The following is a 19,333-nucleotide window of genomic DNA, read 5'->3' as shown; positions in this document are numbered from 1 at the left end:
ACAAATTATGATGTTATAATTTCATCAAAATTTAGTTATATATATTATGTTATAAAGTTTTGATAAGATTTTGAATTTTAATTAAACTTTACAATTACAAAAATTAATTAACTATTATTGATTTATATAGCATAAAATATAATAGGTTATATGATTTTCATTTTGAGTGATATGAATTTAATTTTAAAATTTTGAATTATTAATTTAATAAGAATTATCTAAAAACTATTATTTATTAATTGTATAATTATAATTTATGTATATTTATATAACCAATAAAATTTAAAATTTATCATAAGATAATTATAATTAATTATTAAATAATTGAAGTTAATTAATACATTTTTTATAAGTATAATTTTATTGATATTTATATAATAATAAATTAGCATTAATTGATATTTTTGGCAATTATTTACATATCTATATGCAAGAACATTAGTTTGGTCTTGTCATTAGGAATGATATTTTTTATTTAGTTTTAGAAAATTTTAAAGCATAAATAAATTTTCAAAAGATAGCAAGTTCTTACCCAATTGAAAGAAATCAAAAAGGTTAAATTTATTTAAAATTCATTTAACATACTTTAGTGCAATAGCTACAATCCTATTTTTTAAAAGTAAATAAGTCGAACAGGACCATGATTAAAGAATAAAAACACATACAAATCCATATTGATACACTTGGAACTTGTCAATGCATGAAAAGAATTGACACGCCATAGAAATCAAAACTGAGAGTTCTAATTGAAGGCTATAACTGAGCATGGCACTACACTCTAATACTTCCTACAAAGCATACTTCTAATGGAGAATATGTCTAAGCACAAATATTGACAAATGAGAATTTAAAGAACCCTTAGAAAAATGTCTATGTGCCCCATGTATCATTGTTCTGAAGTATTCTTAGTAAAAAATATCAAGAGATTAATTAGCATGTCATCATCAATTAAATTCTTTAAACCAAAAAAATGAAAAGTTTACCCAAAACTTCAGCAACTTTTCTCTCTCATATCTCTCCTCTGTGCGATAATCCAACTGTAGGAAGATGATGATGAACAATCCAAAAAGAAATATTCCTAAATAGAATAGCGTAGATGCAATATAGCAATACACTACAATGAATAGAAATAACCTCCCGGCTTGTCTTCAACTCCACATAGAACCGCTTTCCATCATCAGTCGAATCACAACAATCCATCTCAGCACCCATGATGATTCGGTGTGCTCCTAATTTAGTCTTTATTACTGAGCAGAATTCCACATTTGCATCAATACCTTTACCATCAATATCTGTTTCTGTGGAATTCTCAGTGGCAAGGTTCTCAAAAGCATAGCCCCAGTAACACCTGCCATATTGGATAACAATCTCCAAAACCGAGTCAATAGCCATCATACAAATGAAAATTCTCGAAAGACAGACAAAATCCAATATTGAAAAGAAAAGACAAATTATTAGGAGTATCCTTTAATATTAGTTCTTATATTCTACATTTTAACGCCTACAATCAGGTTGCACCACGAGCAAGCATGTCATTGCTTAACATGTGGCATGTCATTGAGGCAATCTGTGACAAATTCTTGTGTGGACGAGGATTGCATCGAGGAAAAAAAAGAAAAAACCAGATCTTTACTTGTATTATATGTATAAATAAAAATTAAGTATTGACGAAGCCACATCACAGCTTCCACATATATATCTAAAGAAACTAAAATTATCTACCTTAATATGCCTACAAGACTATAACCATCAATATTTTTTTCCGAAGCTACTTAAAGCTTGTCTGAATGTAGATGTGGGTTCAAATTGTTCAAATCGTTGTGCAAAAATTAAGACATGTAATGATGAAAATTAAGGTATAAGTAAAGGAGTTATATTGGAGTTATGTCTATGATGATTATTTTTCTATTTGATCAATGGCAATTAAACTGAATAAAGAAACTATCTATTTGATAGTTTTTTTTTTTTTGCATTTTTAACGATCAATTTGTAATGGCATGTAGAATATGAGAGAAACTAATTCAAATGCAAGCAATTTAAACAAATCAATGAATTTAACAAAAGAATTTTTTTAAAAAATTTGCAATTTATAGATATTACATGAGGTTCGGCAAAATGATGGTTCTTTCCATCTTAAAATTTTTGTAGTTGACTTATAGATCAAAGCAGTCTTGTGCTGAATTAATTTTGTAAATCTACGTGTTTGTTGTAGGTTTGAATCAAATCCCAAGCTTTTGTACTAGATGACCATTCTTTGAGATATCCAATAAGTGGGATCACGTTTTAATAACAGTTTCTATTTTTTTATTTTTGTGGAAATATCTTTTAATCACAGTTTTCCCTTAATAGAGATATGCTCCTTTTACCTATCTTACGTGGCTCAGAATCTACTTGAATAAAGAGTGTAGAGAGTGTCACTAAACAGCCACAGGCAAGGGTGCTTGGCCAGCAGGTTGGATTAGGTTGGGACCGAAGCGGCGGGGAGTTCATGGTGCTCCTAAAAGACTGACTTAGGAGGTGAGACCATCAATGGTGATCTAGTTCGAGAGAAAATAATGCTGGCATTGTTCCGGCAACTATTGTTGCTACTATTGCACGAAGACTCTAACGTCAAGAAATACTGCAACTTGTGGCAGTCGATGGGCACATGATCTTTGTTGTCGCATGGAGACTTGGATATCGAGAAAACAGGCAATCTATAGTTGTCGATGGCCACCCTAGAGGAGAAGGTGTAATCAATCTTGGACAATGAGTAGGTCGGTGGTTCAAGTTGGAGATTACATGAACCTGGTAGAGGGACTCAACAAACCAAGGAGGTCGTGCCTATAAAAAGTGAGCAGCTTTAATTCTATCGGTTGTCAATGACATTCCAAGGGGGGTTGACACCGTAACAAAGAAGATGACAATAGAATAAGGTGGATTGGCAATTCCTTTAGAGAATGAGGAAACTTGTTCATAGAAGACTGACATGTGGTCCTCCCTACCAAAGGAAATTGAGGCAAGCGAGGAAGGTTATCCTCTTCTTCTGGTGTTGAAGCGTGCTCACTCGATCCTTATGTTGCAACATATGGAGTTTCCTAGTAATCAAAGCTCAACAATGGTGTCAGACTATGCAAGTTGGTTGGTGCAATGACTATGGGGAGGCACAATGACAACTAGGAGGCTAGTGAAGCTCAGCGATGCAGGCGGAAGGCGGATATGGATAGATGTGTCAAAAATGAATCCGACCCGCCAATCCGCCAACCCAACCTGAGTCCCGAAAATTATCGAACAAGGATTGAGGGTTTTCGAGTTCGAGTTGGGGGTTTTGGGTTGAATTGAGGTTGGGTCGGGTTCAAATTAACTCGAGTTGACTTGAGTTGACTCGAATTTAGGATTTACGGATTTTTTAGGTTAAATCAAATTTTATTTTGAAAATTTGGATGTTTTAGCAAAATGTTAGTACGACAATGATGAAGCATCAAGATAAAAGTGAAGAATTATTAGGGAAAATAGCAAAAAAAAAATATTTTTCCCCCCAAATTATTTGGGTTCGAGTTTAGGATTTTTGGATTGAGTTTAGGTTCCGGTCGGGTTCGGATTAGGATTTTTTATAATATTTTTGCTTCGATTCAACCCAATCCGACCCACCCGAATTGACATCTCTAACTATGGTGATGAAGCAACTATTTCTATAAGGGAAACAATGAGGTTGTCATTGTAGTGGCAAGATGAGTTATCAACTAGAGATATTGGTTCGCAAGTAGAAGGAATTTGTGATGGGGTTTTGGTTAGAAGATCATGGATGAAAAATGAAGCGGTGGGAAAAGGAGGTAAAGATGAGTAATAGATAAAGGCAAAGGCATGGAAATGGTGGATGGTTGGGCACCATAGGAGGAATTAAGGATTGGTAGAAATTTAGGCTTAAGATTACAAAGTTGCTCTCTTACCAAATTGATGCGACACCAAAATTCAATCAAGCTTGTAGTGAATTGATAAAAAAAGGATAAAACATGAGATAACTATCTCACATAGAGAAATAATGACAAGCAAAGAGGATTGAATACATAAGAGAATAAGATCACTTTTATAGACCTCAATCAAATCAAACTAGAAATAGGCTAATTGAAAATTAACAAATAAACCAATTAAAATTAACATTCTACCATAATGACTACTCTCTTCTCTAAATCTAAATGGACCAAAAATTACTTAGCACCCCAACATTTAAACAATTACCAACTTAAAACAATTCCTTAAAAACTTAATTCTCTTAAAGAAAAAGTCTTAACAAAATCACTTCTCTTACAAACCTTAAAATTTCGACAAACTATATTCTTAACTTGCATTAGTAGTCATCGCTATAGCTATATATATAGAGAGAGAGAGAGAGAGGTTACTATGACTTTAGATTCACAACCTTAAGAAAACTCTAATCTATTTACAACTGGGTCCCTAACATCACTAGTTTGTAGGAATCACAAGGCTAAATGTCTACTTCCATTAGCACTTTCAAATATTGTCCACTTAGAGGAATTTATATTGTGCATATAAACATGTACCGAATTGCATACAATATACCCTTCCCCGAAACCGCGCATTGGCGAGAGCTTCTAGCACCAGGCTGCCCTTTTAATATAAATATGTACTTGCATTGTCATTTTTGACGTTTCCTTTCTTGATAATATAACTAGTTAATTTCTTAAGTCTCCATGTTATAATTATTAGGAGCTAACTTCAATGATCCTACGATACATTAAAAGTACTCCAAAAAAAACAGGCTTTTAATATTGTGGCAGTTATCACCCTTGGATTGTGAGACACAAAAATGTGAATTAAATGGCCTCTCCCACCAATATAATATCTACATCAAAATATTGTGTTCTATTGGGAGACAATTTGAAATCTTAGAAAGTCAAAGGAAGAATAAAGTTATGGGCCTAATCATATATTGAGCTTATTTAGCTTAAATAATTGATGATTTAATTAGGCAATGCTCCTATGAGCAAATAAAGTTACGTTGTTATAATGAAGTTTTCATACACATTACTCTAATATATATATATATATATATATATATATATATATATATATATATATATATATATATATATAGTACATTTTGTAATAAGCTGAGACTCTTTTACAATATGTTTGAACTTAATGAATGTTTAGGACTTAATTATAAATATATTAAACTTAAAAATATAAGGTAGATGAGCGTACCTTATAGAGGTAACCCTAATAACTATTAATCACTTTAACAATAATTCTATATTTTTAAAACATAATTTATACCGTGTTACATTAAATTTTTAATTACATTTATTATCTTAAAAACAAAAAAATATAATTTGAACTTCAGTATATAAGTAAGATTTTTTTTATGAATTCAAAATTCACTTCAGCTTCTTATATTTACCCTAAACTACTTTTTTTTAATAGGATAACAATTAGCAAGATTGTAAAGTGCCTACCTTTCAATTGTTTTCAATATTTTATTTTTAATAAAAGAAGAGCAAGTTACTTTTCATAGTCAAATTAAATGAGAACTACATTGACTTATTTTTGTGTCTCTACATTTTTATTTGCTGTATATAAAAATATATAATATATTCATAGTTTGAAATCTGACATAATGTCGGGCAACACGATCAAACATATCATTCTAATAAATTACCAAAATTGAATACTACTAGGCACGGGCATGATTTGAAATAGTACTGCGTTGGGTGATGTAATCAAAACATATTGTTTAGAAAAATTACCAAGCATAGTCAACATCAAAGACTATGCTGACATTCAACACTACTAGAGGTTTTACCAAGCATACTACTAGGCATGATATAGAAACAATATTACTTCAGTCAAAGACAAACTCCGACACAGCTAGAGGTTTTAAACCTTGGGCACAACTCAATTAATTTATCCTGTCTCGTGTCAATCATGTCAATAAATTTCGTATTATACCAGCATTCAACATCCTTTAGCATGCTACAACACAACATGTCAAGATGAATTGTTATTAATTTTTTGTAGCTTCTGTTTGTACAACACAATCACAAAACTGCATCATTCTTTCTGGGTCATAAAATCCAAATTTTAGTATATAGTTGTGTTCCCTTCTTACTTTTCTTTTTCATCTCCCTCATTCTTTCCCTTCAATTCGCCACTGACACTGTACATGAAACATCAGCCCAGTACTGAAAGGCTATCATTACCTCATCCACATAAGCCATAAAAAAAAAAAGAAAATTAAGTTTATCCCTTCATAATTTGTCCATTCTATTCTATTTCAATCTGGCCCCTGTGATCAGACCAGATAGAGATACAATAGATATCCTCTAATCACTAAAAAGTGCACAATTTAACGCATTTATGGACAAAATCTGTCAGGTAATGTGGCACCTTCATAGGATGGATTCTAGAGACTGAATTAGGAGCTAAAGTAAATACAAATGGTTTATTATAAATTATTTGTCCAGGAAATGAAGAAAATTTACAAAAAAGAATACTTCATGATCAATTTCAGAATTTATGTTTCAATTTGTTGCCAACAAATATTTGGGAGAGAAGGGACAAGGTGGTGATGGATGGTTAAGAAGGAAGAAAAAGAGAACTAGTATGGAAGGCAAATGAAATCATCTGATTCTATTACTTTTCTGGCAAGTAACTCAATCTCAATCTATAAGGTTCTTGGGGCACAATATGATGCCTAGATACACACAATTATACCAATTGTCAGGAATCTGATTGATAAGGACAAGGTTTTTAAGAAGTATTCAGTTATAGGTTATCTGGTGGGTACATAGAGATGCATTGGTTAAACTCAAAGGTCATAGTAACAGAAAATTTGAGGGGCTAGATTTCCTTGAAGTAAACTTAACTGGTAAACTAAAATTTTCCAAGAAGCAAAAGTTAAGCAAAATAAACTAATCTAATTGCTAAAATGGTTTAAGTACACCAATTAATGAAGCATCAAAGCTTTAAACACCAAAGTAATGGCATAGGACAAAACAACAAAGAAGTAAAATGGAAAAGGTTATATATTATTAGCATGACGATCATAGACAAAAGATATTGCTAAGAAATGGATTACCTCCTAGAGTCTTGCCTACTTTCTGGTCTCTCAGGAAGTTTGTGCACATCAAGATACACAACCCCACATCTCTTATGCACACCCATTTTCCATGGTTCATTTCTTATATATGCTGTAGCAAGGATCTGATTGTAGAAAGAAACAAGGTCTTTACTTGTGTATGAGTATACATAAACAAGAACATGAACACATGATTAGTGAAATTGATCCAATTTAACAACATAAAAAGACTTTACAAGACACTGAGAAATTTAGAATAGAGTCAACTATACAGTCACCCATTATGTATATGAAAATAAAATTGTCTACAAAAGCATTTCCAAGTACCTTGTTGAGATTGTTTCGATAACTCTGCAAACAATAGATAAAGAGGAAAATGTAAGAGTTCAGAAGCATATATTTATCCTAACGAAGTAAGAAGCATGCGTGTGCAACAAGGAATGGTAATTACAAAAGGTACTTGCCACAAAATGAATATTTTGGAGAGGTATGTTTTTGCTTCTTATGCAAGCAAGCAGGTCACCAAACCCTTGAGATCCCAAGTCTGAATATACATCAAAACTTTCAGCACAGTAGCTTAAACCAAAAGAGTTATGTGGAGATTATGATAGGCCAAAACAAAAGCCATCTTAACCAGTATTACAGTCTTCTCCCCCATTTACAAATTTATAGAATTTTCTATACTTCATTTGGACTTGTTTTAATTTAATTTAACTATGAAAGCTTCAAAAAGTTCTAATAGCCTTTGGTTAAATTTAATTAAGTGAACTTATGAAAAACTTGAAATATCAGAGAGGATTGAATAAACCTCCAAGTTGGTGGTAGTCTTGCTAAGCAACTTATTAACCTGTATTGATTAGTTAGATATTAATATAAATAAACCATTAGGCATGAGAGGAATTACTCGATGTGTGAGAAAGAAGTGAGAGAGGTATGGCATTATCAGAGGTGCAGAATGAAAGAAGAGGGTCTCTATTCTAATAATCAAGAGAGTTTCAACCAGATTTTCTATATCAGGATATTGTGAAAGCAAGTCTTTAGCACAGGAAGTCCTAACAAAACTCTAATTACTCCCAATGTTATCCCTCTAGATCATTGACTTGAACACTAGTCCATTTCTCCTCTCTCATTCTCTTCACCTATCGTCAAAATTAGACCCCTCAAAGCTCTTCCTTAATCTTTTGTGATTAGGAATACTCATATATATAACTTTGGAAATATTTTGATGCAGGCATTAAACTCCACTTTTTCCTTACTCTTCACTTAATTCTTCCTTCTCTTCCTCCCTCAAGTCAGAACGTTTCCCTTTTGTTGATGCCTCATAGAGAGAACTTTTCCCTTTTGTTAAAACCCTTGTTTCTCTTTGGAATTTCCTCAAACCACCGCTAGATTCGATTGGCACCTCTCCCAAGACATTGGATGCTCTTGAAGAGATAGCACAACAGAGATCGCAATCAACAAATCAAATATATAAGCAAATTGAAAGATCAAGGTAGACTGGATTTTCAACAACACCTAGAGAACTTCACAATCTAAGCAATCTAGCCTACATATTAAATTCAATAAAAAAAAAGCTAAAATATTATAAAAAATGACGGATATAACACAACTCATATTAGCATTCTCAAAAAAGCTAATACATTGTTTAAACCCTCTTAACCTAACTTAATTCAATAAATCAGATAAATAATATTTAAAAGAGAGAGTGTGTGTGTTGGGTAAAATACAAGAAATAAAAATTGATAAACTATTTCATGTGTTTGCATCCGATGTTATTTTCAGATGCTTATGGAATGATTGCAACTACCTTGAGGCATAGTGATGAGATGATGTCAACATGAGAGTTATGTTGACTGAGAATTATGTTTGTCAACTGGTTTTGTTATTATATTTTCATTATTTTCTGCATAATTTATGTTGTATTACAGCTAAGTGGACAAGTTCCAGTGCTGCTTGAATTTGTGGTTTGGTATTTTCATGAATTTGTGCTGATCACTTTCAAATAAAACTACTGTAGACTCATCTAGGAGTGGACTTCTAATAAGTTGCTAATTAGTAACTGGATTCTTTAAAACCTGCAAATTGCCAGTTTTTATATGAAGCAATTTGTAGTGGAAATCATGGCATTAAAAAGTGGCCAAAGCCTTTGCGATAGAGATACTGGCTTCGATAAGTCAAACAAGGCAACCTTTGCAACCTCATATGCAGTTTATGCAGGACACAGACCATCCAAAAAAGTGAAAATATAATGCATTTGAACCAGGCTAGGTTGTACCAAATCAAATAAACCCCCTAATGATAATTTGCTCTGTGCCTTCTCAAATTAATAGAGCTTTTATGGTGTTTTCCCTTCTCTGAGAATTAGTTTATGGGATTGTGAGATACTTTTATAAGTTAAATCGCATGAGTGAATTTATAAATATTAATAAACATTTTTTTTGCTTGTGTCCAATTAAATGCATGTCATATAGAAGATACCTTTATTAGTATTCTTTGTTATATTATGGACCATATGGTCACACGCATGGCATATGTGCTATGCAGTGAACTCAACACATATAGTATGCTACGCTTTGTTAGATATCAAATTTTTTGCATCTTTAATTAAATTTTTATACAAAAATAATAATAATAAACCGAACCAACAAATTAGGTTTAGAGAGTCAAATTGAAGTCAAATTAGGTGTGATAACAATATGGATTTATTTTAGATAATTTAGTATCAAACGAAATTTATATAGGTGTGATAATCTACTTTAGTACGTTGGCTCGAATTAGTAGAATTTTGAGAAGTTGAAAATTATGTGAACCCCATCCTCTCTCTCCTCATGTGATTCTCTCTCCATGCACTGCCACTCATCCAACCTTTTCTTCTATCTCCCTCTAGCATTGTCACCATTCGCACTGCCTTCACCATGCGTGTTTGCAATCCTAGTTCTAAACCTCCTACATACAGTTATGGGTCCGTATCAATTGACACGTTAGTTAAATTTTTGAAAACAAATTGTGCATGGCTAAGGAGGCTTTGAATATGAGACTTTAAGCATAGTGAGACTAAGGAGCACTATAAAAACCTTGGATCCATCAATAGATTTTGTCCAAAACTCATTGATGGACCTAGAGGATTTGAAATTTTGAAACTTGGACATAGAGTGGAAGAGAAGAGTGAAAAAGAAGGTAGATATCGCGTGCAACCCTACTTCTGAGTCTCCTACATAAAGTTATAAGTCCGTACCAATTGACATGTTGGCTGAATTTTTGAAAATAGATTGTGCACAACTAAGGCCTTGAATCTAAGATTTTAAAGCATAGTGAGACTGAGGAACATTGCAAAAACCTACAAGATTTGCATTGGGTCACATCAAAGCTAGTTAATGTCATCAATGGATTGTGTCTGAAACTCATTGATGAACCTAGAAGATTGGGAATTCTAAAAATTAGACATGGAGTAAAAGAGAAGAATGTAGAGAAAGTAGATATAGTGTGCAACCCTGATTTTGAATCTCCTAAATGAAGTTATGAGTGTAAAGGATGGGTACTATAGTGGTGTTATTTTACAAAGATCAACACTATTGTATTGGAGAAATCACAATACAATGGTGTTGGTTTTGAAGGATCAGACCATTGTGGTATTGTTTTATAAATATCAACACCACTATATTATAGAAATCACAATATAGTGATGTTCGTTTAGAAGAATCAGAACCATTATAGTGTTGCTTTATAAATATCAGCACTATCATATTGGAGAAATCACAACACAGTGATACTGATTTTGAAGGACCAGGATCATTACGATGTTGTTTTATAAAATTAACATTCCTTTAATTTTAATTTTTTTTATTAATCTTCTTTTGTATTTTTAATTTTTTATTAAAATTCTAAAATTTTAAAAATATATAGAGATAAATTTAGGAGGTCATTATGAGTTTAATGATGTAATTTTAAAAAAAATGAGTTTTTTAGAGTCATTAATGACTTTTGTATAATCTCCTTGATTTGGTTCAGTTCAATTCAATTTGATTCAGTTTAAAATAAAGAAACCAATCTTTTGTTTTAATTTAGAGTTGAAAGGTGGGAAGGGCATTTTTAAAACTAATTGTGCCCTTTAGGAAATATGAAAGTATGATGTGCCTTTTGAGAAATCCGGAACTTACAATGCGCCCTTTGATAAAAGTCATAATATTAATTAGTGGTGAATAAGCAAAAAATTAGAAATAAGAGTTGACTTTATATTCAAATAATGGCCTTATATAAAAACTCTAAAATTGTAATTTATATTATAATTTATTTCATTTCTTAATCTCTTAATCAAGATCAAATTCATGCATATCCTTCATGTTAACCCACTTAACAAGATATGCTTTCTTTTTTCTTGGCCTTTATTTCTGTAGAAAAGTTTGATTTTGGAGTCCTAGTTGGTTTAAGTCATTATATAGAGTTGCTTAGATATCATCAACGTGAGTTGCTAGACATCAAGTTGGATTTTACTTGTTATAGTTATCATTTAGTTCTTGTCATTTTGTTATTCAATATGCTCACTGTACTCTTTTTAATGAAAGAAATAAATGTACATATTTATTTTTGTTTAACCCCTTCTATTTATCTTAAGTTATTTATTGTTGTTAATTTTTTATTACCTTTTATTATATTGCCATTAAGTGGAGTTCCTTCTCATAGAGTGGAATGATACCCACAAATCATGACATGCTTTTTAAAATTTTATTGAAGAATTTGGTGTTTATGTTTCCAATTAATGTTTTATAAGATATGTCATGGTGTTACACTAGAAGACACATTAATAGAACTTTACCCTCTATAGTCACACATAAACAAACTTCACCCTCAATAGTGACTCACTAGGACAACACGATCACTCAAAAATATTTATTCTCCACAAATATATAAGATAGAAGTAATTGGGAGGAAATGGGCAAAAATAGAAAAGCAAACTTCTTAACAAAGTAAGAACAAGCTTCCATAGAAACAGAAGCTATCAATGAATTAAAAATTAACAAGTCTACTTCTGCCTAAAGACTAGTTTAATTTTTCTCTTGACAAGATCATACTTTTCAACCACATGGTAACTGAAATGTTCTAGAGTTACATCATAGAAAAAATCTCCTTTCTCAAATCAAATGAACTTCCATTCAAAGATATTGATCTTTGTAAATGTAAAGTAGAAATATGTCCTGACATATTCATTTATTTACCATCTAGATCCCAGTGAATATGAGCAATCCTACTGATAGTACAAATAAAAAATCCATCTCAATAAAAATCTGCATATAATGTGAACCATATCCCTCCTTTTCATTTGATATGGTATATAGGAACATAAAACCTTGGCAAGAGTTTCAGAAAAATAATTTCTAATTAGAGAAGCATAAGCATCCAGATTCCATTTAACATCTTGGACAATTACACGATGTTATACTAGCCCACAAATAAACATTAACATCAGCACAAGAATATATCAAAGAAGAATTCCTTAAGAATCTAGAAAAGCACCATAATAATTAGGTACCAACAAAATTCACAAAGGTGGTAAGGTCATTTGATGCACGAAATCCAAAAAAAATAAAATATGATCAATATGCAAATCAGGCAGAAAGATCACTGATAATATTAGACCATTAGAAAAAGGGAGTAAAGTTCCACCTAAAAGGAAAATAGAGAATATTTTGATGCGAAATATGAAAAGGTAAGAGTTACTTGTAAACAAATTAATCTTTACAAATTGCTTATAGAAAGATGCTCAGCATGTATAATACATTCTTTAATTTATTTTCTACAAAGATTTTTTTTTTAGTAGTCTCATACCTCTTTTTTCAATAAAGGACTCAAAACCTCTGTTAAGATCAGCTCCAACATCCTCACAAATAGTGCGTTTGAAGAGTCTCTAATCACACAAAAAGAAGTGAAAAATGTATTAAATGAAAAATGGTGAAGACGGAAGCCACACCTAGGCTAGATAAACCTTCAAGAAGAACGGAAAATGTTGAATATAGTTTGCATGATGTCAAGACTAACCAAACTTCGATCATCAAAATAGACTTCTCCGCCTTCAGCCCGACTATAACATGCTATCTCGGAAGGCTTTTGGTAAAGTTTTCACATAAAAGGAGGGTATTAGTCAACTTACTAATATGGAAGAATAAAGAAAATAAAGAAAAAGCAAATAACAATAATTACCTCCTGAAATTGAATGGCTTTTCTAGACAAAGTTTCTTCACTTTTTGTGAGCTTCATGTCAGACACCAAGTTTTCATTGTCACGGCCATTTACATGTGCAAACTTTGGACCAAAACCATAATTCTGCCTTTGTGAATAAGGTCCTGGCCGTGGAAGAAGAGGAGGACCTCTGGAATTATGCCCAGATTGCCATCGGCCTCTTCCAAAGTTACCTCTGTTCTGATTATTCTGAAGTGGAGGCAAAACTGTCATAAATAAAAAATAATAATACAACATTAGAAGTTTCAATCAGTACCCTTGTTTACTATTTTGTTTGAGTTTAAATTCTTAAAATAAAACATTACATAAGTAAAATACAACTTGTGAACAAGGTTGGTCAGTTCGATGTATAATGCATATAGTGGCATGAAACTGTACATGCAATCAATATAATTAAATTATTTAGAATTATTTGTTGAGGCGACATAACTATATTAATTGTCAGAAACCAAATTCAACCAAACAAAAAAATGTCAATTAAATAGATTAAATCAACCCCTTCATTATTAAAAAGAAAAATGAAAACTCAAGCTCAAATGCTACCCAATAAAAATTATACATATAGTACTTATGCAAAAAATTCAAAAATTGAGATGCAATATTCAAAATAGCAATCATAAAAGCAGAATCGTTAGTGAGTTCCTAGTAATCATCATGTTCCTCACTATCTCATCTAAATCAATCTCTAATGTTTCTGGGATATAATTGACGTGAAGGATGAATAGAACTTCGACCCAATGCTTAGGAACATCGAACCTTGGTATAGAGAAAAAAGGAAGACACTACAACCTTGGGATAGAGGTTGATAAGTCTTTGAGCGCCACAAGGAGATGTTTTGATAAGTTCTAGTTCAATGAAGAACCAACAAATGAGAGTCTTACCATGCTTTAGATTAAAAATATGCCAAAAGATACATGTGTGGCCGTCACCTCCTTTATTTATAGCTATAGGATGACCTAAAAATCTGAAAATGCCAAAAGAAAGCTCATTTAATAATGGCCTATGTAGACTACTTAGCCATTTTAAATTTATGGCATCATTACAATCCAAATAAAGCTAGAAATTGAGCCTACTACATAAACATGAAATTTAAGTGGCTACTTAAGCCCGTCTAAGGCTTGAATTAGATTGACTAAGGGACTAGCTCTTGGTCAAACCTTCTTCAATTGTAATTTTGGCCTTCACATCTTCAATTAGCACATTAAGTGTTTCCTTCATTTTCCTAGCCTTAGCCTTTGTAATTGGACCTCCATTGATGCATAATGGATCATCAACAACATCTAGAGTGGGTTGAGCATGATCCATATTAGGGCAAATTTGCTGAAGAGCATGATCCATATTAGCTTGTTGGGCAACTTATTCACTTTGTTTGACTCCAATAATAATTTAGAGCTTCCTGATTGAGGAAGTTTATTAGTTCTTGAAGCTTTTCAAACCAAATTATAGAAAAATTATTTCCATCTTCTACCCATGTAGTTTGTCCTCGAACACCATAACCTAGAACAGTCAGATCAATTGAAGATTGAAGGGAAACAAAAATAAATAATTGGAAATAGTAAAAGAAATCAATTAAAACTGAAACTCTAGTTTTTCATCCTCAGTATTTAGCAACAATCCAATAAAAGGTGATTCCAAGCAGTACTAACTAGCACTTAGGTAATAGGTGGGAGCCTAGGCAGTATCAAGATAGAAAAGAGAAATAAATTAAATTAAGATCAGCTAATATTAATAATAAAAATATATGCACAAATATATAACGACAATCAATTTTATAATCAGAAATAACAAAGTCAGAATTGATAAATAAGTAGTAGCCACATTATCAAAATATTTTATATTTCACATTGCAACCAAAAACACAAAAAACATAACAAAGCATAAAATTCAATAATTCATATTATAAATCGCAATTGTAAGAACCTGCATAACTAGACTCATTATAATTAGTGTCATACTACAATATCAAAATATAGATAAGATAACCAATGTCAAATGATCCAGCAACTTATAAAAATGTCATTTCCTTAGACAGGCCTATGTCTCTTTTTAAAAGGGTCACCTAATAGGAACCGCCTAACTACTAGGCACAACAGCTCCTTGGCAAATCTACCTAGATAGTCACTTAGGCTGCTTTTTAGACTATATTTAGCGATACCATTAGATACCTTCTCTAAAATTCAAAGCTAATTCTAAGCCTCATTTTACGTTTCTAGTTCAGATAATTAGGTGACTTTGCATTGGCACAAAATCATTAAAAAGATTAAATTAGTTCACATCTTCTACAAAATGACATAAATGGAAGCATTATAACTTAAAAAGAAATTTCCATTTTGAATGAATTTAAAACATGTGAAATAGGATAAGTGACCAAATGGTATACCTCAAATTGGTCTTAATATGAGCAAGTTCCATTTACAAAAACATGCCATTTAGAAGAAAATGACATTGCAAATAACCAAATTTATGAAAAGACATAACAGTTAGAAGAAAACTTCATGAAAAACGACCAAATGTATGAATGTCATATAATCGTAAATTAGATGTTGGAAAACAAAATGACCAATATCATAAGGAGATATTAGTTTATAAAATGGTTTACACATGTGGTCATTATCAAAATTGGCCATGTAAGAATATCCTACTTTATGCTTTTGTTATGTCTTTGAATAAACTAGTAATAACAAAGTTGTTACTGCAGCATCCAAGTAGTCAAATCTCCAGAAGAAAATTAGTGAACGGATCCTGGAGAAATGATATCCGTATGCACAACCAAAAGCAAGAAGCGAAAAAAAATCACAAAGCCATACCAGGAACTGGAAAAGGACTTCGTGCGAGCGTCTTCACGTAAGCTTCATTATCGAGGCCAAATAGATCCAGATCGTCGTCCTCATCCTCATGCTCCTCTCCGTATTCTCCTTCCACCTCGACTGGCCTGGCCCTAATAACAGCGGAGTTGCCATCTTCCACCTCGCCGTCACTACTGCTTCTGCTGCTGCTTTCGCTACCACTGCTCGAAGAGGAAGAGGAAGGAGAAGAGGAAGCAGAAGAATCGCCGCTGCCACCGTCCTCCGCCGCCACGGCAGGAGTGTCGTCGTCGGCGTCCTCTTCCTCGACTTCGAATTCCTCCCCGAAGACATCGACGTCTTGCTCCGAGAAATCCATAAGAAAGAGGGTAAACAAAGGATCCCTCTGTTCCGACGAGGCGACGAAAAGGACAAGGGCAAGGGCAAGGGCAAGGGCAAGGGCCAGGCGTGAATGGCACTTTACCAGTGCTACGAGGGTTTTCAGTAGTTTTGAGAGTCTATAGTGGTGTCACGGCAAGACAGGCCAACAGCGCGGGCATGGCACGGCTTTTGTTGAGCACGGTAGGACAGATCCATATTGGTTCAGGTCTAAACCCATTGAACTGAAATTATTTAAAATATAAATTTATATGTATTTTTAAAATAGTAAAAAAAATAAGAAAAATTATTAATTATAACTCAATTTTTCTGTCAGAACAAATAAAATTTCAATATTTACATTATCTTTACAATATATCATCACTTTAATATAAAACAAAGTCTCCCAATAATTAACTTCCAGAGATTTTAAACATAATCGGAGATAGCTACAAGACAACTATTAAAATAAACTCTTAAATGAATTATGAGAGTTGAGTGATTTATACTTAGGGTTCAGATATATTCTTATTTAGGCATAAGATTTGACCTAAAAATAGGGTATATTAATGTTGTAATTCGTATTTTAGTCTACTAATATGTATTGGTGCGAGCATTAGATTTGATTCTAGAATTTCGATATTTGATAATACATCTAGGTCTGATCAGTTTAACCAATGGTTGATCCAAATATGACCTAATGTTTGGATATTAGTAAAGTCTAATTAAGTCAGTTTGACCAGAAGACTAGCGAGAAGTCCTAATTGATTAGACCAGACAAAAAAAGGTCCTAGTTGAAGTTAGGCAACGAAGTTCTAGTGTGGAGTCTAGGCAGTAGAAGTCCTAGCATGGAGTCTAGGCAAAGGGAGTCTTGGTTTGGAGGACTAGGCAGAAGTCTTAGCGGATCAAATGTATCAGATGAAAGTTCAGTCAGGTCAGGTGGATTAGATGGCTGGCGTGAAATTCAAGTAAGTCAGGTGGATCAGATGTGGGGTAAAAGTCTTGGCAAATCATGTGAACTAAATGTCTAGCGGTAAATCTTAGGGGTTGAGGGTCGAGGCTAAGCGGAAGTCCAACAACAAGGTTGGAGGACTTGGTTGGCGGGTAAATTCTTTTGAGTGTAGTGGGTAAGAGCGCATTCCTAGTGTGAGAACACTAGGCATCAGACTGATTCAAAATTTCACTATAAATTCGAAGTCAGACCCAAAAATAATTTGACTAGTCTTAACGAGGAGTTAGGCACGGGTAAGACTTAAGTTGCTTGCGTGTTTGTATACTTATCCATCAACTAGGTCTATCTATTCATCAAATCGGCATGTCGGGCTAAGTTCCTCTCCTCCTGAGTATCAAGTCGACTGAGCACAGTCTGTTATAGACCCTAGATAGTCTCCTCGAGTTGGGTCAGTCCCTGATCAGTAGTAAGTGGAGGTAGAGGAAGCTGAAGCAGATCCTCTAAGTCTAAGTCGTCGTCATTCACATCAGCGCCTGGTGGTGGTGGTGGTGGCTGGGGTTGGGGCTCTCGTCTCCAGGACAATACCCCATCCTCATCTGTACTGACCCTAGCTAATGAAAATTTTCTAACTCTTAGCATGTCATACTCACTAGGTGGTTTGATATCACCATCGGTAACATCAAATCCTAGTGATGTTAATAATGTGATCAAAATATGACAGTCGGGCATGTGAACCCTTCTGCTAGTGGTAACTATGGATGAAAAAATGATGGCATGATACATATGTAGACTAATATCTATATCAAACCTATGGATCAATGTATAAAATAAAAATGTATGAAATTGTCGCATCATAGCGACGTCCCTGGTAGTCAGGGGTAGAATGCATGTAACAACATCCTATACATGACATAATCTTGTACCCTAAGTCTGATAGAGGAGAACTGGGTCACAGTAAAAACCCACTCTTCCTCAAAAAAATACATATGCATGAGATCTAAAGTGACATGAGAATAGGGATCCCAAAATGTACATCTCTAAGTGGGTAGCATGCAAATGGACACAGTCATGGCGGAGTCCTACAAAATCTTTAATGATGGTGGGTGAAATGGAAATGTCTCTCCCTCTAACACGAGTAGAGTAGGTCAGGTCGTCGACCTGAAATGGACACACAGACTCGTGTTAACCGAACTAGTACAATAAACTAGTCACTGAAGGTCATAATACTTTATGCCTCCACCGAGGGGATGCATGAGCATGCAAAAAATGTTCTACAGATATACCTAGAATGCAATGAAATGAAAGACAATGAATCAAATCTAATCCTATGTTTCTCTGTAGGGAACCTGAGGTCAAAATTGGGTATCCTAGAGAGGCCAACATCGTTACCTCTTTTCTTAATCCTAAGGCTTAAAAATAAGGATTTTAACTATTAAAATAGAAATAATTAAATTGAGGATGTTTTTAGGGGATTACCTAAGCATTTTAGTATAAATATTTTACAACTGATGACCTAGAGCGTTGCGGCATCGCGAGATAGGGGAATTGGGGGTAGGAAGGGCTTTTTGTGTAGTAAAAATATGTGGGGGCCGGTTACTATTATAAACACGTTCCGGGTGCCTAGAAGCGAAGTCAGGGCACCTAGAAAGATGCGGCTCGAGATGCCTAGATGTTCGTTCCAGTCGCTTGGAATCAGAAAATCGGGGCGCTTGCGAAAACATCAATTGATTTTTTATTTTTTGATTCGGGGTGCCTGGATTTTGGTTTCTAGGCGTCTAGATTCAGTTAGGATTGGTTTTCGTGACTGTTTTGGATTTTTGGATTGGGTTTAATTTGATTAAGTTTTAATAAGGTAAAACTTAGGTTTTGATTGATTTTATAGTTAAGTTAATTAAGGTAAAAATTGAT

The 19,333-nt window shown here is 33.3% G+C and overlaps 1 protein-coding gene across 1 annotated transcript in view; it reads right to left on the bottom strand.

Annotated features, from left to right (window-relative positions):
* The window catches only part of LOC141812535 (NAD-capped RNA hydrolase DXO1), a 44,235-nt gene extending 27,672 nt beyond the window's left edge, over nt 1-16,563 (bottom strand). Inside the window, exons 1-9 of the mRNA XM_074700527.1 lie at nt 16,120-16,563; nt 13,274-13,518; nt 13,112-13,177; nt 12,902-12,980; nt 7,543-7,622; nt 7,406-7,429; nt 7,079-7,203; nt 1,135-1,348; nt 984-1,037 (exon numbers count right to left, since the gene is read on the bottom strand). Of these exons, the coding sequence (XP_074556628.1) occupies nt 984-1,037; nt 1,135-1,348; nt 7,079-7,203; nt 7,406-7,429; nt 7,543-7,622; nt 12,902-12,980; nt 13,112-13,177; nt 13,274-13,518; nt 16,120-16,474 (1,242 nt within the window). The 5' untranslated portion in view covers nt 16,475-16,563. The remainder of the gene's footprint in view (nt 1-983; nt 1,038-1,134; nt 1,349-7,078; nt 7,204-7,405; nt 7,430-7,542; nt 7,623-12,901; nt 12,981-13,111; nt 13,178-13,273; nt 13,519-16,119) is intronic.
* Nucleotides 16,564-19,333: the final 2,770 nt, after the last annotated feature.

Source organism: Curcuma longa, chromosome 19 (assembly GCF_044706935.1).
Source record: "Curcuma longa cultivar G26 ecotype Majalengka, Jawa Barat chromosome 19, ITB_CL_G26_1.1, whole genome shotgun sequence".
Taxonomy (NCBI): Eukaryota; Viridiplantae; Streptophyta; class Magnoliopsida; order Zingiberales; family Zingiberaceae; genus Curcuma; species Curcuma longa.
Note: the sequence above shows the minus strand (reverse complement) of the source record. Positions and strands in the feature narration are given on the sequence as shown.